Source organism: Lissotriton helveticus, chromosome 4_1, assembly GCF_964261635.1.
Source record: "Lissotriton helveticus chromosome 4_1, aLisHel1.1, whole genome shotgun sequence".
Taxonomy (NCBI): domain Eukaryota; kingdom Metazoa; phylum Chordata; class Amphibia; order Caudata; family Salamandridae; genus Lissotriton; species Lissotriton helveticus.
This window is the reverse complement of record NC_136063.1, coordinates 652184419-652205147: the sequence shown is the minus strand read 5'-3', so window position 1 is coordinate 652205147 and position 20729 is coordinate 652184419. Positions and strand designations below refer to the sequence as shown.

General features: G+C 46.4%; 1 protein-coding gene across 1 annotated transcript in view; it reads right to left on the bottom strand.

The window, feature by feature from the left end:
- The window catches only part of LOC144828803 (kinesin-like protein KIF20A), a 412946-nt gene that overhangs the window by 20525 nt on the left and 371692 nt on the right, over positions 1–20729 (bottom strand). The window contains exon 17 of the mRNA XM_078687291.1: positions 10093–10160. Coding sequence (XP_078543417.1) covers positions 10093–10160 — 68 coding nt within the window. The remainder of the gene's footprint in view (positions 1–10092; positions 10161–20729) is intronic.

Here is a 20729-nt window from a genome sequence, read left to right as displayed (position 1 = left end):
GACAGTGCGCCAGTGGAGGAGGTGATGGCGAACCCTGCCCCCCACTGGCGTCACATGGGCCTAAAAGCACGGACTAGGAGGGTTTTGAGGCGGATGCTGCGGGGGAAGGTGTGGACTGACCTCGCCGCTGTCCCCGACCGCCGCCACGGCGGTTTCCACGGCCGCCACCGCGTTGGATATTACCCTGCGGAGCGTGGCTGGCAGCACGTGTGGGTACACCCCTTCCGTGGCCACGAAAGGAGTGAAAGGCAGCCGATTGCTGGCGCGGGGCCGAGAGGCCCAAGGACTTGGCCGTAGCCCTGGAGTCCTTAAAGCGCTCAAGCTCATGGTCTGCCTTGTCGCCAAAAAGGCGACGGCCATCAAACGGCATGTCCATCAGAGTGTATTGGACATCGGCCGAAAAGTTGGCGGACCTCAACCAGGCGTGGCGTCTGACTGCCACCGTCGTTGCCATCGCTCTACCTAGTGAGTCAGTGGTATCCAGCCCACACCGGATAGAATATTTGGCTGCATCCCGGCCCTCCACCAGGGCTTGGCTGAGTTTGGCCCGTACCTCCAACGGACACTCTGGCAGCACTTCCGCAATCGTATCCCACAGAGAGTGGGTGTAGCGGCCCAAGAGGCATGCGGTGTTGGAAGACCGCAGTCCCAGACTAATGGATGAGAAGATCTTTTTACCATACTGCTCATACCTCTTGGATTCCCTGTCCGGCGGAGCCGACGGGAAGGCGGTCTGGGAATTGGAGGCCTGGATGACCAGGCTCTCGGGGGTGGGGTGGGTGGACAGGAAACATGGGTCGCCCGGGGCCGGGCGGTGGCGTCTGGCCACGTTCCTATCTACGGGCGAACCCGTAGCGGGCTTGGACAAGGTGCCCAAAAGAACGTCGGTTAAGGCCTCATTAAACGGCAGCAGAGGCTCGGCTGAGCATGACTGCGGCTTAAGGACCTCGGTGAGGAGGTTAGTCCTCACGGCCGCGATGGGGAGCTCAAGGCCCAAGGCCTTGGCTGCCCTCATCAGCACCACACTATAGGTTGCCCCCTCCTCCGTAGCCCCGGTAGGAGGCGAGACAAAGCCAGTGTCAGGCAAAGTGTCTATACCACTGGCCTCCCCAAGTTCACCTGCCCAGTCCTCTTGAGACTGGCATTCACGTGCCAGAGGGTCCTCAGACCCCTCCCAATCCTCCTCATCACCCATCTCCTGGTACTCAGGATTAGGAAAGGATGGGGCCGGTTCATGGAAAACAAACTCTCCGAACGGCGTCTGAACCGGCGCCCAGCGGTGCCGCGCCGGAACCGGATCGAAGGAGGCGTCGGGGACGGCGCTGCCCGAGCCCCGGCGGTGTTGGAGCCGAAGCACCCGACCCGCTAGGATCCCCAGACGGGACCGCTGGGCCGAAGGCGCCGCGGAGCCCGTCGGAGGAGAGAGGGACCTCATGGCCATGAGGAACCGCTCGATCTCCTCCGGCGTCGCGTTAGGCCCAGGGACCGGAGGGTATGAAGCCGGACGCGGCGCCTGCGACTCCGACCGAGCCGCGTGGGCGGTGCCACCTGAACCCCCGGCCACGTCGCGCGAGCGTCGGGGGGAGTCGGAAGAGCGATGACGTCTCTTTGACTTCTTGTGCTTACCTGACGACTTCGACCCTGAGTAGTGATGTCGACTCCCGGAGCTATGATGGCTCCGCTCCCGCGACCGGTCCCTCGACCTCCGTCCGGACCGGGACCTCTCTTGGCACGGGGCCGACTGCCGGAGTTCGAGTCGCTTACAGGACCCCCTACCGTCACCGTTTTGGAGTCGAAGACTCGAAAAAGGACAATCAAAAGATCAAAAAGTTTAGTCAAAAAGTGACTAAGGTACCACTTTTTCCGGATCTGCGCTGCTGGCGCGGAAAAAAGAAGAACTGACGTCAGCACGCGGAGGCGGCGTCTAAGTACTCCGACGACGTCATCACGGCGCCCACGACGCCGACGACGGACGTGGAGCCGCAGACGACGCCTACCGACGCGCAAGGGTACTGCTACGCAAAAAATTTCCGGATCCAGTCTGACGCATGGGGATATTCTAAGGTAAGGAATCTAATACTAACGTGTCTCTTTCAGAAACACATAGTTGCTATAGATATCTGCAATAAACGAATACTGTAAAGCCCCAAGAAAGTGAGGTTGAATATTTGAAATGGGCAAACATATCAAACAAAGTAGTTACTTAGTATAGCTGTAGAAGTTTTTTCCAAATGTGCAATTTTGTGAGAAATCTTTTTTGAAGACTAATGATTTTTATGATTAATATAGTCATAACAAATTACTTATTAATGTTCCACTTCAGAAGTTTAGAAGTGTGTTTAATAATGTATTTTAGTTATGCCTGATTTTTGCAAGACACAATTTTATTTAAAATGCATACTGTTCAGTGTTTTGTTCATTTTGCTACTGCTCATTACCCTCCCAATCAACGTCCCCCTGAGTGTCTTCTCTCCCCCAAAGCCTTCACAGAGCACAGGACAATTTAACGTAAACTCTTATTCTTTGAATTCATGTTTTGTGAATAGACTTCTCTTTGTTCACAGAAAGTATCAAGTTTGCAAGGTCCTTCCAACGGTGTATGGGTCTTTGCTTGAAAAATGTTTCATATTGTGTTGCACATCCCCGGAATACTCTGCTATTGCTGTTGAAGTAGATTTCGTTTTCCTCTCCTTAGAAATGGGTTAGTGTTGTAATTTTGTGAGTGACAATCTTTATTCTGATTTGCTTAATATGTCTTCTCCCGTCATGCCATGCTGTACCTGCTTTTTAAGCTTAGTATATTTTTATAAAATGTGTATGAAAGACCCTTAGTTTTGTAGGGGAGGCAGAGAGTTTGCCCTTACATCAAGGGATACTGTCCGCTCCATTTATGATTTTGCTGCTTATTGGGACTTAAGATAATTGAGTATTTGACAATGTACTCTGTATCTGAGCTTTCACTGAATTATTTTGCATTTCTCTGTAATGCTGGTTGAGATTTATTTTTTGTAATAAATCCCTTTAACCTTGCCCTGATCTAGAAGTCAGCTTTGAGTGGACCCATTTAATTCTTGCTCTGCTATCTTGTGTTGGGTCTAATGTTGAGGAGGGTTGTGACTTTTATTGTATGACCAAGAGTACAGGAGCACAGACACAAGTGTTACATTTGTTTTGGGGGGGGGGGCGATTCTAAAATATTGGAGTGCATTAGAATATTGAGATTCAGCTCCCACATACGTTTTACAATTTATAAATAAACAATAACAATATAGATAATACATTTATAATACATTTGTAGTTCTACAAATTATGGTCTCATTTATTTTCACAGAACATTAATTTACTGCAGTTGCTAGTTTTCTCCATCCAATTTTGGAGGGTTGTTGCCAGAGTTAAACCTTTTTCCTTACAAAGATCATTGTTTTAAGGCAACATGGAGTCATTTTTATTTTGCATGTTTAATCCTATTTTCTTACCATTCATCCACCTACATACTAGTCTCTGTCATGTTGTTGGAACTCCAACTTGTTTGTTCTGGGGACTTCCAATAACACAGCAGACTATTAAACTGAGAGCAATATAGCCATGGACGGGTTAGCATCTGGGTCTATTCATGACATTTTAAGGGCTTTTCTGAAAAGGTTGTGTTTGATTGATTAAGGTACCACAGTCAGTTCTACCCCCAGAGTCAGGGTCTCAACCTAGCTTCCCTTCCTTTTATATTTACTTAAATATTTAAAATAATGGGGGATATGGGTTCTAGTGGTCAATCTGTCAACTTAGAACCTGTGATCCTTAGTTTGAATCTTAGCCTTCACGTTTGATTGAAAAACACATGAATCCAGAAAAAACACTTACTTCGACTGTGCTAAAATCTAGATATCTGAAATGCATTTGTAAATATTTGAAATGTAATCGAACTGTCGAATTTTAAGATGTAAAGTGACACTTAGTTTTCCCAATCTTGTACCTTAACCCAAAACCATCTTGATGAACAGTCCTTTCTGCTAGGTTTTTTCTACAGTAATATTAATATGTGCATGTGTTTCAGGCCACTGACCATTAAATCATACAATGTACAAAGTTTGTAATACAACACTATTGCATGTAATTGTACAGAAAATACAAAATTATTAGTGACAACATTATTTTAAAGCATCTCTTAAAAACCTCCTTAAAGCTAAAAACATTGAGGGTAACTGAAGAGTAAACAAAAACGTAATAGCATGAATAATTCTCCTAGCCACACCCATTGATCAAAGTCATGACATGCGCCTGAGAGTCAGACCAAGTCTATTTTCTAATAAGAGATGATTGAGAGTAGTATCTGGGTCAAATCACAGATCATCAGACAGACTCAGAATAGTTTTGAATTCACTCAGTAAGTGGTTTGATTTCTTGCTCATAATAAATTAAGATTCCAGATAAATGAATTAACTACAGATGTTTTTTTTAACAATCCCCTATTAAGTATAGTAAATTAATTCAGCTCCCGAAAATTGCTTCAAATCTTTATTTGACAAACCTAGTTAACCTTCATATAATATTACAAGTTCTACAAGAACACCACTCTAGAATTTTATTCATAGACATTTGCTTTCTGATAGGCCTTCCCTAACGAAAGTATGAAAAAGGATTTTAATGGCAAAGTGTCCGCTACAACACTAAAGGAACAAAACAAAGCTCAAGATGTAATGCCTTTAACATTGAGCTGGGCGGAAGAGAAAGAGCGTTTGTCCAACAATTACTATCCTCAATGGAATGGAAAGATTTTGGACAGACATCTAGGGGGTAAAAAGACAGCTCACTAGGTGCCACTTTCAAAATGAAGGATGAAATAAGCAGAATCAGTGAAAAAACTCATGTGTAGGATTAAGTTTGGAAAGGACACTCCATTTTGCACACTTTCTTTACTGGTCAACTCAGATTGTTATTAAACTAAATATCCATGTATTTCTAATGGTTCACAACCTTGAACTTCTAATTCAATCAATTCTATAATCAATCAATCAGGGGATTGTAAGCGCGCTACTCATCCGTGAGGGTCTCAAGGCACTGGGGGTGGGGGTTAGCAGTGCTGTTCAGCCAAAGAGCCAGGTCTTGAGAGTCTTCCTGAAGGTGTTCATGGAGGGGGCAAGTCTGATGTCTGTTGGGAGCTCGTTCTAGGTCTTGGCCGCGATGTCAGAGAAGAATCTTCCACCTGCTTTAGCTCTGTGGATGCACGGGGTTTCGACGAGGGCAAGGTCGGCAGATCGGAGGATTCTTTGGGGTACGTGGAGGGCGACTGTCGTTGAGGTATTTGGGTCCGGTGTTGCGTAGGCATTTGTAGGCATGGGTGAGGAGCTTGAAAGTGACTCTTCTCCACAGGGAGCCAGTGTAACTTCCGTAGGTGTTAGCTGACGTGCTTGTGTCGAGGGATGCTGAGGACAAGTCTGGCAGAGGTGTTTTGTATCATCTGGAGTTTGCGGAGTATGGACTTGTTTACGCCGGCATAGAGAGAGTTCACGTAGTCCAGCCTGCTGGTGATGAGTGACTGTCTTGCTTGCCTTGGGGGGATCCATTTGAACATCTTAAGGAGGATGCAGAGGGTGTTGAAGCAGCTGGAGGCTATGGCATTGACCTGCCGGTTCATGGAGAGGGATGAGTCGAGTACGATGCTGAGGTTTCTTGCGTGGTCCGTGGGGGTCAGTGGGCTGCTGAGGGCGCTGGGCCACCAGGTATCGTGCCATGCTGAAGGGGTGGTTCAGAGGACGAGGACTTATGTTTTCTCAGAGTTGAGCTTTAGGCAGCTGTTGGTCATCTAGGCCACAACGTCCTGCATTCCTTTATGGAAGTTGAGTCTGGCAGTGGTGGAGTTCTGCGTGAGGGAGAGAATGAGCTGGGTGTCGTTGGTGTAGGATACAATGATGAGGCCATGTTGTCGGACAATGGCTGTGAGGGGGGCTATGTAGACGTTGAAGAGGGTTGGGCCGAGTGATGACCCCTGTGGGACCCCGCAGGTGATTTCCGAGGGGTCGGAGAGGAAGGGCGGCAGTCTGACCCTTTGGCTTCTGTCGGTGAGGAATGATCGGGTCCAGTCGAGGGCGGTTCCTTGTATGCCGGCGTCATGTAGTCTGGCCATGAGTGTGCGGTGGGAGACAGTGTTGAATGCTGCTGATAGGCCGAGTAGGGCGTTGATGTAGTCTGTGGCGGCGAGTAGGGCGGTCTCAGTGCTGTGGTTGCTTCAGAATCCGGATTGAGATGGGTTGAGTACGGCGTTTTTGATGGATCTCGTCAGTTTAGCGTTAACGGTTTTCTTTGCGACTTTAACAGCAAAGGGGAGAAGGGAGATGGGCCGGTAGTTCTTGAGGTCTGTGGGGTTTGCTGATGGTTTCTTGAGCAGGGGCCTGACTTCTGTGTGTTTCCAGTCATCTAGGAAGGTGCAGTTTTTGAAGGTGGTGTTAATGGTGCATTGTAGTTCGGGGTCAGTGGGTGCCCCCGAGTGGATGCCTTTCATGAGTGAGGTGGTCTCTTTGGCTGTGATCAGTGTCCCAGAGGAGATGGTGGGCTGGCTGGTGTGCTGGACGGAGGGCCGGCTGCGGAATCGGGCGTATTGTCGACAAAGTTGTTGTAGAGGTTTTTGATCTTCAGGCGGGAGTAGGATCCAAGATTATCGCAGAGGGGGTGATGTCCATGGCTTTGCTGCAGCGATTGGTGAATTCCTGGATGACAGTGAAGAGTTCCTCTGAGTTCTCGAGGATTTTGTTGTGAATTAAGGTCCTTTTTAAAGTTCTGATTCGTTGGTGGTAGTTCATCATAGCGTCCTTGTAGGTGTTGTTTCCGGGTGTCTTACGGTTTCTCCAGTTTTTCTCCAGGGGTCTGCAATCCGTATGGCTTCTTGGAGATTGGTGGTGAACCAGGCAGCTTTCCTGTGGCGCTGTTTGTCGGGGGTGCGTAGCGGTTGTAGCTTGTCTGCACAGTTGGCAATCCAGGTGTGGAACTCCCTGGCTGCGAGGTTGGCGTCGGGTGCCGCAATGTGGTTGTCTCAGATGATGGTGGAGTTGAATTGCTCGTCTGTGACTTTACTCCAGTTCCTTCGTGGTGGGTGTGGGGCTGGTTTGGGTGCCTTGGGTTTGTCGACGAGGAAGAGTGCGCAATGGTGGTCAGTTCAAAGGGGTTGTGTAGTGCGGCTGAAGCGGACGCTCTTTCATCCTGCGAAGATGGGGTCAAGGGTGTTTCCTGCCCTGTGGGTCGGTGTGGTAACGAGTTGTTTAAGTCCGATGTTGTTGAGGTTGTCACTGAGGGTGGTGGAGTTGGAGGTCGCTGGGGTTGTCGAGGTGGAAGTTGAGGTCTCCGATCATTATGTAGTTCATTGAGGCGATGGAGTGGGGAGTGATGAGGTCGGTGATGGTGGCAGCGAAGGGGGCACGGGGGCCGGGGGATCTGTAGGCGAGGGTGCTGCAGAGTGTGTAGTTGGGGCTGGTGTGGATCTGGAAGTGCAGGTGTTTGGCAGAGGGGAAGGTTTCACTGGAGGTGGTGAGGCAGAGGGAGTTTCTTGTGAATGATGGCGAGACCCCCTCCTGGGTGGTTAGGGCAATCTTGTAACCGTCCAGGATGGCAATGGCGATGGTGATGTCAGGGGCGAGGGAGGCGTTGGTCTAGGTTTCCGTGAAAAAAGCGACGTCGGACGAGATTGAGTCCAGCAGGTTCCAGATCTCCATGGTGTGTCTGGGAGTAGGATGCATCTTAGGGCGCCGGTGGTGTCGGCAACCGGAGCGATGGTGAAGGTCTGAGGGCAGTGGCGGCAGGAGAACTGGCAGGGTTTCGTGGTCGGCATGGTCTGTTGGCAGTCGCTGTGCCTTCCTGGGTTGAGTAAGAGGAGGGCAGCTGTGATGTAGCGGTGGACGGTTTGATGGCCAGGGTCTCTAGAGCTGGACGCGGTCAGATCGCGGACGGGCGCAGACGGGCTTGCCTTTGGCACTCCTTCGGCGTGCCAGCAGCACCTCCATTGCGCGACCGCGCAGCGCACATAATTAATAAAGGGAGGGAGGAGGGACAAGAAGCTGGGAGGCGGGAGAGGAGCCGACCGAGGAGAGGGGCTGCAAGGGCAGAAGCGGTGGGAAAGGGGGCGGAGAAGGAAGGAAGGAAAATAATACAGGCAAAGGGAAAGCAGAGGCAGTAAAAAATAATTAAATTAAGAGGCGAAGGCTAAGGGGCTGCAGGCGAGGGGCAAGCAATGGGCGGGCTGAAGCAGTCTGGATCCTGAGTAGCGTGGGCAGCAGGTGTGGGCACCAGCAGGCGGGCAGCAGCCTTGAACCTACCTGGAGGCAGGTCGGAGATCTGAGAGCAAGCAACTGAGCAAACAGAGCTGCTGGGGAGAGAGTAGACCTAGACCGAGGGTCAGGGGCCAGGGGTCTTACTGGCGCTCCCCTGCAGCTGCTGCCATTAAAAAAGGTAGGGGGAGGGATGAGAAGCTGGGAGGTGGGAGAGGGGCCGACAGGCATCAGCGGCAGGAACGGTGGCTGAACCGGGTGGGAAGGAAGGAAAATAAAACAGGGAAAGGGAAAGCAGTAAAAATAATTAAATTAAGTGGCTATGGCTAAGGGGCTGCAGGCGAGGGGCAAGCGATGGGTGGGCTGAAGCAGGCTGGATCCAGAGCAGCACGGGCACCAGCAGGCAGGCCGTAGCCTCAATGCTACCTGGAGGCACGTCAGAGGTCTGAGAGCAAGCGACTGGTCCAGCGGAGCTGTAGGGGAGAGAGTAGACCGAGTGTCAGGGGTCCTTCTACAAAGACTAGAACTTGAGTTACCAAGGTTTTGTTTTGTTAAATTACTGTCCTCACAAAATGTAGCTAAGCAGGTAAATTGACACTGATAGCTATAGCTTCTTGTGTAGTTAATTGGATGCAACGTTCGGAAAGAAGCAACTTAAAGAAAACACAGCACCACTCTTGAGATACCCCAGTATGAGGGCTTCAAAGGATGGCACTGTTCACCATGCCAAATGCTGACAAATCCAGGAAGCAGGTATCTAATGGATTTTGCTAAGCACCACAGAACAAATGCATGACAGGACATGTCCATGTTCAGGAGAGAGATTCCTTATAAATGCACCAATACCATGCGCAATAACCATAATGGACTTTCTAGAAAAAACGAGACTCGTTCAGAACAAGGCAACAGATTTTTTTTTTTAAGACTGCAGTCCTTCCAACATTCAGTGTGTATAAGAAATTATGGAATAAAAAAAAATCCTCATTAGATATTGCTTATGCATTCCTCAAATATTCTAGGAATTTCCCGGAGATGTGTCCTGCTCCTTCTGGTATCCGTGACAGAGGACTCAAGAGGTCAACTTTCAGGATAAGAGCTGCCCAAGACGCCACTCACATAGATAATAAACTAGAATTTTCAGCATTAGGGGCTCTATATTCTAGGGTCACTGTCTGGGGGTTAAAGGCAGAATACAATTGATCAAAATGTTAACTGGTTTAGTACATGAAAGTTTAAGTCTTAATACACCCACAGATAATCACATGCAAATGGTAAAATCTAGTTAAATAAAAAAGTTCCAATTAACCAAATTATGTTTATAAATTGGTAACATTAACAGATGTTGATAAGAGCACTCTCCATGTTTCGCAAACATGATTTTTAGCTGATCAGAATAAAAGAAATGTGTCAGACTAGGAGACCGTTGTCGTAAACTAGATTCAACTAGTTGCTAGCGACTAGATCCAAATATTCTCCCAATGTGACATACATTATTCTGCATCGACAACAATGTTTGGGTTGTAGTCTCTCTGCCGAGTTAACCTTTCATTTTTCGTAAATGGACTTAGTTATGCATTACGTGTATATAACTTACTGTGTTATTTTCCTCTATAAATGTGACCTCCTATGGTGTGCAGAACCCTTCCACCGAGCTCCAAGTGCCCGCTTCAGCATTACTGTTATGCATTTCCATGAGGGATTGCACTTCAACTAATTAAATGTACACAAAATCTATAATCTTTAGGTATTTTACTCTTTAGTTGTTTTTTTTCATGTCCAGCAACATCAGATGAAATTATTTGGTTTCAGAAAGATAAGGTATAAAAACATGCATATTTACCTGCTCTTTCTCAGCACACTGTTTCTTCAAATCCTCCAGTAGAGAAACCATCTCTTTGTTTTGACGATCTGTATAGGATTGTTTTAAAAAACAAAAAGAATATAGTTGGGCAAAATATAGATCACTGTTAAGTCCCGTAGTTAATTAGCTTCTTAAACTTAGTTACTAAATATATGTGCCAAATATATGGAAATCATCCTAAATTGTGAAAATAATGATGAGTAGGGGGCTACTTTAGCAGGAATTTTATTCCAACTATAATACTTTAACAAAAAATGTTTTGGGACTTACTCGAGCATTGGGAATATACATAATACTACAATGTTCCAATGTTAAGCTCATTATCTGATATAACAATTACTTATCTTGAAAAGATACATGAAAATCTTTAATTATACTCCTTACTGCACATGCAAATGACTGTGTGGCCTATGAATAAAGCCAATACATTACACTATCAGAGCAAGTTTACAGATCAATCAATACACAAATTCTCTTAGTTCGACAACCCAAACAAATCCACAAGGACTGCACTTCGGATATAATTTAGCTTTAGCATGATGACATTGTAAATATAAACACTTGAAGCAACTGGCTCCAATCACAACGATATATGGCAAATATGTAAAAGCACATTGAAACAAACTAATTAGTGTTATAATGAGGATGAATTACTTAAAATGAGAAGGAAAAACAATAACTTCAAACAGAATAAATTAGATGGTTTAGGGGAACAATACCTCAGGAAACCGATTTAATCAAATTCGATTGATACAAGTTACTATAGTATACATTATTTTTCGTAGCAGGATTTACAGCGAGGTCTGATGTCTAACACTAAGCAGTTGTTAGACGTGACATCCTTGTCGTTGTATTCCCCTAAACATTTTGCCTTCACCCCTCTTTTTTGCTGAATTCTTTTTTGTTGGTTTTAGAATTCTGTGCATTCACGACCGTTAACCAGTGATACAGTGATTAAGATCTCTCCTTCAAACAAGGTATGATTAGAATACACCTAATTGGAACATTTAATTTACTTTTAAGTCCCTAGTAAATGGCACTACCTGTAACCAGGGTCTGTAAGTTAAATGTTATCTGTGGGCCTGCAGCACTCACATTGTGCCCCCCACTAAAATACATTTTTAAAACAGGTCTCAGGCCTGCAACTGCCATTTCGACCCAATGAAAACCTCTTGCCAGGTCTAAACCTTCCTTTTGTATTCACGTCACCCCTTAGGTAGACCCTAAAAGCAAGGTGCAATGTATTGAAAAAGTAGGGCAGGACATGTGAGTTTAAGGTTTTCATTACAGAGTAAAAAACTCTTAAAGTGGTTTTTCACTGTTGTAAGGCCTATCGGTCCCACTGACTAACACTGGGTTACCTTATTATATTTAATAAGTGATCATTTTGGATTGGGAGCAGATTGAAATATAGTGATTATCATTTAAGATGATTTTAAATTACAATATATTTGTGTGTAAAGTCGATTTTTAGGTCACAATTCCGAAAATTTTCACTTTTAGAAAATTGCATCTAAAAGAAGTTGGGGGACCCAATAACTTCTTAAAGCCTGGGTATCTGTATTGTGTGCTGTAGCACAAAATTGCCCACCTTTCCACATCACAGATACTCAGATACACAGAATGAAAGTGCATTTAGCACGTGTTTCTTGTATGTAATCAGTATGAAAGAGTGCATTCACTTTAGGATTAGAAAATGTATTCATGTTATAAGTTTTACCTGAATCCAAGGATAAAGTGATAAACCATCCTCATTTAGTTAATAATACACTCACTCTAATAATGAAGTTTGTATTTCATAATGTGTGGTATACTACATTAATAACATTCATTGATTTGCAAACTAAATAGAAACCATCCTTCCCTTTGCAGAATGTAATTTTACTTAAAACGATAAATTATGTAATGTGTGCATTCATATTTCATATATTTGATTTAAATGTAGTTTGTAGCCACACTTGCATATGATTACTTTGAAGACTTACTGAATGTTACATGTAATGTATAACCTGATCTATTAGAAACTTATGTTCACCTGTGTTTAAAAGTGCACATGCACATTAAATGAGCACCATTGAAGTGAACGTTTAAATTCTCCTTGGTAGGCCTGTATTTCACTATGCTGCATAAAGCCCATAACATTTTTCTGTTAACATGACGTTTCTTGCAGGTATTCACATGCTTTGCTAATGGTGTAGAATAGAAGCAAAAGGAACAAATGGACAGAATGCTGAACAATGTAAACATTCACCCCCAGTCACAAAGATCTGGGTTTAATCCATTGTTCTTTTGCTCACTACACCACCCCAGTTTCGACCCAGCCATATGCAAATCAGTCTTGACCCTGTTCCACATGGGAACAGTCGAGCCTGAACTGCCAAGTCAGGTACTCCCTGGGCAGGATAAATGCACCCTGGGACCAGTTTCGGGGCATCACCTCTCATCAGTCCGGGTAGCTTGAATCAAGTGGTGCAGTGAGCACGGGACCCACGTCTAGTCATGCACTACACCACCATATCGGCCGTGCGGAACCATGAGGATGCAGGAGGCCATGAAGATGAACCGACTTACCTGATCCATAGGACTAGTCTATAAACTTGTGTTCGAAATTCCAGCATAATTTTTCAAACCTCCATTATGCTCTGAGGAGTAGAAAAAGCCTTCAATCCAGTTGTATCTTACACTGCACTTGTGAGCATCAACCTCTGCACTGGAGTGTGTTGAAAGTTTGGACACTGATGGTAAAGGCCATATTGTGAAGAAGAGTCATTTTGCGCCAAAGATGTTCCTTGACCAGCACCGGTGACTCCACCGTCTCCAGCCAGTTGTCCAAATATGCAAATACATGGACTACTGACCATCTGAGAGAAGCCTTAACAATCACCAGGTCTTTAATGAAGACTTTAAGCACAGTCATCGGGTTGAGCGACAGGACCTCAAACTGGCAGTGTTGGGACCCCGCAGAGAACCTTAAGTAATATTTGTGAGCAGAGAGAACTGAAAATAGAAGTATACATCATGAATGCCCAGGGATGCCAACCGATTTCCCGTGTTCAAAAGGACTTTACTCAGAGACCGCATTTTGACCCTGTCCTAGAGAATGAACAAACTCAGAAGATAGAGAGTTAGAATGGGTCTCAGACATCCATCTTTCTTAAAGACCAAAAAATAAAGGATGTAAAACCATGTAATCCTGTCCTTCAGAGGCACGGCTTCTATGGAACCTATGCTCAGGAGGGCAAAACAGTCTGCCTCTAGAATCAATGTGAGATTCAGAGAGCTCACCCTGATGGAGGAACAACAGTCGATAGAAGTTTATTTGCTGAGGTGTCTATGCCAACTGAGAAGGTGGAATCTACCACAACTGATTGGCTCAGGAGTAGTCTGTTAACTTTCTGAGTTCCTGGTGAAGCAGCCCTGCAAGTAAAGCCAAGTTGGCAAGTGGGCCGCAACTGTCCTATTTTTTAAGCACTCCAGGAAGGAGGAAGGATGACAGATAGCTTCTGCTATCCTTCAAATAAAACTCAGATTCAGCCCTGACTAAGTTTAAAGGATGCCTTCAGGGAGTCACACGCTGGATGAATGATAATTCTCTAAAGCTAATCTCAGATAAAACTGAAGTTCTTTTATTTGGTACATGCCACCCTAGCCTATGTGGCCAGAGGAACTTGACTCCCCACCGACCCCGCAGACCATGCGAGAAATTTATTTCATGTATTACCAGAGTCTCTTTTTCTCCACACAAATCAAGCAGGTGTCATATGTTTGTTTTGCAAAACTTAGATCCTTAAGAAAGATGTTGCCCTGATCCCAGAAAAGACTCAAGACAGCGCTTCATATCTTGGTCACCTCTCAGTTCGATGATGCTAATAATCTGTATCTAGGACTCCGCGCTTTTTTTTATTCGTAAACTTCAGATCATGCAGAATGCAGCAGCTAGGCTGATCCAAAGAGTCCTGTATAGTCAGGTCATATCTCATCATTTGAAGCAACTTCATTGGCTACCTGTGATAAATCAGATCAAGTTTAAAGCTACAACACCAGCTTTTAGAGCTTTTAATGGGCAGGGGCCTGCATCAAAAACAGACTGCGCTCATAGCAATGTAAAGCACGCAAATCAAACCATCTTCTACTGGTTCATGTCCCAAAATTTGCTACGGCATGGAGGAAGATCTTTCACAGTCTTGACAGGCAAACTGTGGAATATCTCCCAATAAATCTGTGTAAAGCTGCTTTGATCTCAATTTTTAAGAAACAACTGAAAGCCTCTCTATTTGACAAAGCCTAACCCCTTCTTATTTATCTGCCCTGGATGTACTGTCAGCTCTCAGTTTGAGCCCCAAGACCCCTCCTTGGAAGCAGTGTGTGCTTTACAAAAGGCGTTTGATTGATTTGAAGGAGTCCATCTTATCTAAAAAAAACTACTCCCCATCAAAGTGCATGTCCTTGAGAGAGACACAGCCAAACATGCCGGCATAATATAATCAGAACGAATCTGCAAGAAGATGCGTCAGTCAAAAGCTTTTGTACACTATACTTGGCATTTAAATAGGTGCCAACATTTGCATGACCTAATAAGATCCCTTTGTTCCGAATTTCCAAATATGGGGTCGATTATGATGGTGGTGAATCCGCATCCTCCAGGCCGGCGGAAGCCACCGCCGGCCCGGAGGATGCGGATTCACCGCCGCGGTCACAGAAAACACCCACCGCCAGATTATGATGGCGGTGGGAACACCGGCGGACGGCAGGTCCGTCCGCCGCTGATCCGCGGGGTGTTGAGCGCTATTTGGTGGCGGTGTCTGCAAGACACCGTCAGCCAAATTAGGGGTGCCGCTCGAGGCTAAGGACTGTGCTTTGTTCTTGCCCTGCTTGCTTGGAGACGCCGCCTGCCTGAACTTTACCGGGACAAAGCTGACTGGGAGCTTACCTCTACTCCACTGCGGGACTGCGAGGACCAGGTAGCCAATCGCCTGAGACACCGGCCGCACCTGGGTCCTCTTCCCACCACGCCCACCAGCACTCCCTACTTAGCCACACCCTTAAACGCGGGACGCGCGCGGACGGGTGCCGGGCGAAGCCCGGCCAAGGGCAGGCCCGTTTAAGCCCGTTAAAGACCAAAGAAGACCGGACCGGGCCCCCCTCTTACGCCGCTCATTTACTGTATGTATAAATTGTAAAGGCTGGTGATTGTTATATAAGTAGTAAGGGAGATGTCCACACGTGAGACTAGAAGTAAAACTGCACTAGGTGGGTCGCAGTTGATAGGAACCTTTGACAATTTCATTATACGTACTAACTCTTTGATTGACCAAGGAATTGTATTAATGGAACGAAGGGTGTCCCAGGACTTAGCATTAGGTAAAAGGTCGTCTATGGGACATATCGCATCCGCACGTACGCCTGATAGCATTAAAAGTAGGCCTAATCTTGTGCAAACACAAGTTGTGGTGCATAATATCCCCAGTGCCCAATTAGATCCTCAAGTTTTGACCATCTCTGACCCCCAGACTTAGACTCCCCCGGAAATTATTCCGGAAACTACACTAGTAGACATGCAAGATGGGAGTAGCAGTAGTCAATTGCGAGGGAGACGGGAGGGTGCAATTCCTAAACGTAAGAGAGCAAATAATAATGCCCCTGGATCTAGAAAAGCTAAATTAATAAAAGCAGGGCCCACAAATGATATTAGTAGTAAAGAGGTTGGGAAGGAAACCCATGGGTAAGCGACAGGGCAGGAAGAGATATTGCCTGAAACTTCTGCTCTAAGAATTCTAGATGATACCATCTTAGATGATACGGTAAGGTAAGGGTAGGACAGTGGCAGTGTCTCCCGACCCCGCTTGGTGCCAGGTAAATATTTCCTCAGAGCGGAACACTCGTTATGAGCTGGTGGTCCATTTTTAAAATTGATTGCGAATTTTAAAACTACTCACTTGCGCCGCATGTCACTTGACAAACATTTTTAAATTGCACGCTGTGTCTGAAATGGAAAACTAACTTTATACACTCACCCACTGTGCACGAAGGAACGATACTCCCCAGAACTGTAAGGGGCTCCTAGGCTGATTTCCCGGTCTGTGCTCAGTGTTCAAACCTGCCCGCCCTGGTCCGACTCGGTATCCAATACCTTTGAGCGGAGGGTGGGGCAGGTAAGAACCAGACACGCCCAGCAAACCCGTGGCAGTCGAGCGGTTAGCGCTCTAGCACCACTTGAGAAGGACTATTTAGGCGGGAGGAGGCTTGGGCTCATTGCGGTAAGGGTAGGACAGTGGCAGTGTCTCCCGACCCCGCTTGGTGCCAGGTAAATACTTCCTCAGAGCGGAACACTCTTTATGAGCTGGTGGTCCCTTTTTAAAATTGATTGCGAATTTTAAAACTACTCACTTGCGCCGCATGTCACTTGACAAACATTTTTAAATTGCACGCTGTGTCTGAAATTGAAAACTAATTTTATACACTCACCGACTGTGCACGAAGGAACGATACTCCCCAGAACTGTAAGGGGCTCCTGGGCTGATTTCCCGGTCTGTGCTCAGTGTTCAAAACTGCCCGCCCTGGTCCGACTCGGTATCCAATACCGTTGAGCGGAGGGCGGGGCAGGTAAGAGCCAGACACGCCCAGCAACCCCGTGGCAGTCGAGCGGTTAGCGCTCTAGCACCACTTGAGAAGGACTATTTAGGCAGGAGGAGGCTTGGGATCATTGCGGTAAGGGTAGGACAGTGGCAGTGTCTCCCGACCCCGCTTGGTGCCAGGTAAATACTTCCTCAGAGCGGAACACTCGTTATGAGCTGGTGGTCCATTTTTAAAATTTATTGCGAATTTTAAAACTACTCACTTGCGTCGCATGTCACTTGACAAACATTTTTAAATTGCACGCTGTGTCTGAAATTGAAAACTAATTGTATACACTCACCCACTGTGCACGAAGGAACGATACTCCCCAGAACTGTAAGGGGCTCCTGGGCTGATTTCCCGGTCTGTGCTCAGTGTTCAAACCTGTCCGCCCTGGTCCGACTCGGTATCCAATACCGTTGAGTGGAGGGCGGGGCAGGTAAGAGCCAGACACGCCCAGCAACCCCGTGGCAGTCGAGCGGTTAGCGCTCTAGCACCACTTGAGAAGGACTATTTAGCCAGTCGTCAGCCCAAGCGCGCATTGGTTGCGCGCAGAGGGGCGCCTTAGACGGCGCCAAGGACTAGCCTAAGACCAGCCTGTCTGCGCCCGTCCGCGACAGGACGGGGCACAGGGGCCATGGGGGCTACTACAAACGACTTGCAAATTCCCCCCTTCTCCAGGATAACCTACTCAGCTCAGGTACTCCGTAACCTATGTGAGAACCAATCGCAAAATTGTGTTAAGGGAGAGAACAGTTCTGTAGAGGGTCCTTTCACCCGTCGCCAGTGTAGAGCCCAGTTCACCACAAAGGTTCTGGAAACTGGTACTAAGGAGCATGTAAAAGCCTACACACCCATCCCCAATATCAGAAAACATATCACCAGCGCCTTCACTGGAAGGAAAAATCTCCTTCTGAACATAAGATCATTACCTAAACACACATCAGAAGTATGGGAACTAGTTTCTACCAATGAGCCAGATCTATGCTTCATTACTGAAACCTGGCTTAAACCCCACTCTACCCCCTCAATTGCACTAGCAATTCCAACCGGCTATAAAATAATTAGGCTAGACCGTCCCACGAAAATAGGAGGAGGGATTGCGATTATTCACAAACAAGAAATCAACTGTAATATAGTAGCAGAACTGAGCACGTCGGATATTGAATTATTGATTTTCAAATCTTCCTTCTCCCCCAAACATACCAGAATGGGTGCCCAAGTGTACCGCCCACCGGGACCTTGCACGAACTTCTCCAACACGCTACTTGAAAACCTTGCCCCTTATGTCAACAACGACAGTGACTTCCTACTAGTAGGAGACTTTAATATACATAGTGAACAGAAAGACTGTAAGGAGGCACAGTCTGTACTGGATGACCTATCCTTGATGGGGCTGACACAACGTAATTCGGGGCCAACACACCAGGCAGGGCACACCCTAGATCTGATACTAGCTAACTTTCCTACAGTTACTTGTTTACCTCCCACCCAAGTCAGCTGGACTGACCATTTTAATATTGAATTCTCATGGGCCGATTCCCCTCCCTAGCAAGCGACGTCAATGGCACAAAGTCAATGAAAACACATTCAAAGAAAAATTCATAGAACCCTCCATTACCACTTCGGAGAATATTGAAAGTGCCCTGAAGAAGTTCGAAATAGCAACTAAGACTGCCATAGACATCTTAGCCCCCTTAAAACAATTTAGACCCCGACCAGCCAGCAAGCAAGAAATATGGTTCTCTGATGATCTTAGGTCACTTAAACAAGCAGCCAGGAAGTTAGAGAAGAAATGGAGAACCACACACCTGGCGACTGATAGGAGCCTTTATTGGGACTCACTATCCACCTATCACAAAGCCATTCGTACTGCGCGAAAAACCCACATAGCATCTCAAATCACAGCCGCAGGCAACTCCCCTAGGGTCCTATATCAGGTACTACAATCCTTTGTCAAACCTGTAGCATGTGAAAGCTCTGAGCTTGCATCTCAGCAGCTCTGTGACGAAATATCCCTATTTTTCTCTAGCAAAATAGATACCATCTACGAGAAAATAGTTAACTCTAACAATGCTATGACTACAGACGAAGCTTATGCCAATAATGACACAGAACATAAGCGAAATACACAAGTCCTGAACAACTTTCCCCCTATTTCTCCTATGGACGTTGTAAAACTCACCACGCAAATCAAAAGCAGCAGCCCAGATGATATTATTCCAGCCAGATTAATGCCCGCCTTACTAGAAATATTATGCCCTATGATTGAGAAACTTATCAACCTGTCACTCAGAACAGGCTCTGTCCCCAGAGAATGGAAGCAGGCACTAGTTAGGCCTATCAGGAAAAATACTGCTTTACCATGGACCGAATAACCCAATCTCAGGCCCATTTCTCTGCTACCGTTCCTGGGAAAACTGACTGAAAAATATGTCAACCGGCATCTATCCAGCTACATTGAAACAGCTGGCGGCCTGGACGATTCTCAATCGGGTTTCAGGCCGAAACATAGCACAGAGTCCACCCTCCTGTCTGTCACTGACGATTTGCACATGTTCCAGGACGAAGGCTACTCTGTGATCTTAGTGTTACTTGATTTGTCGGCTGCGTTCGACACCGAGTCACATAACATCCTTATTGACCAGTTGTCGAACATAGGAATCAAGAACAAAGCCCTTGCCTGGTTGAGGAGCTTCTTACTCGATCGCACCCAAACTGTCACCATGGGTGCATATCGATCAGCGGAGGTGAAGATTTCAAAAGGGGTGCCACAGGGTTCATGCCTGAGCCTAACACTCTTTAACATCTACGTGGCACCCCTGGCAAGAGTGATGCGCAATTTTGGTTTCATCCCCGTGTCTTATGCGGATGACATGCAGCTCCCTCTTTCCTTTTAAAACCCTCACCACTGAACTAAAAGACTTCTTCTCTGCAGGCATGAAGGCTGTAGCCCAATGGATGTCCACCAACTATCTACAATGCAACATCAGCAAGCCTGAAGTTATGCTGTTTGGAGAAGCTAAAAAACATGTGGACCCCGGATTGGTGGCCACCAGATCTTGGTACGGTCCCAGAACCAAAACAGGTTGTCAAAAATCTGGGAATTCATCTTGATCAGGATTTATCACTCAAACAGCATAGCAATTACGTTGCAGGCTCATGCTTCCATACCATTGGCCTGCTGCGCAAAGTCTTTCCTCTACTGCCTGGCTCTTTCAGGAAAACCCTAGTGCAGGCCCTTATCTTGAGTCGAATCGACTACTGTAATGGCTTGCTTCTTTCTGCCAATGAGGGAGTGTTGGACAAACTCCAAGTAATTCAAAATACTGCGGCACGCCTAGTCCTCAATGCCCCTCCAAGAACACCTTCTAAGCCCCTCCTTGACAAGCTGCATTGGCTCTCGATTCGACATATCAAAATTTAAAATATGCTGTCTGATTCACAAGACCGTAAATGGACAAGGCCCTACCTACCTGGTAAAGAAATTTACTCCGTACATCCCCCACAGACATCTTAGGTCGAGTAACAGCCAGCTACTGGTAGTGCCTCGCGCCAAGAAGGCTAGGCACGGAGGCAGGGCCCTATCAGTAGCGGGGCCCACACTGTGGAACAGACTTCCTCCATCTCTCAGACTATGTCCGGAACATCTGAAATTTAGGAAACAACTTAAAACCCTGCTTTTCAAAAATGAGATCTAATTCCAGCCCCGCTCTTTCCTCTGTACATGTCAGCCGGCCCAAAAGCGCAGAGATACTCCAGATGGAGTCGATTCAAGCGCTATACAAACTCGCAAAATAAAATAAAATACCATAGCTGAATCCATAGCTGATAGCACTATAGCTGATAGTACGGGTATAAGAGATGAAATGGTGGGCTTGTTAACAGACACTTTGAGGAAGCTACTTAAAACTCTCCTCACTCCCCTGGAAGCAAGGCTTCAAGGTATAGAAAACCAGCTCCAAAAATTACAGAAGAATATAACATTTCTGAATAGTGAC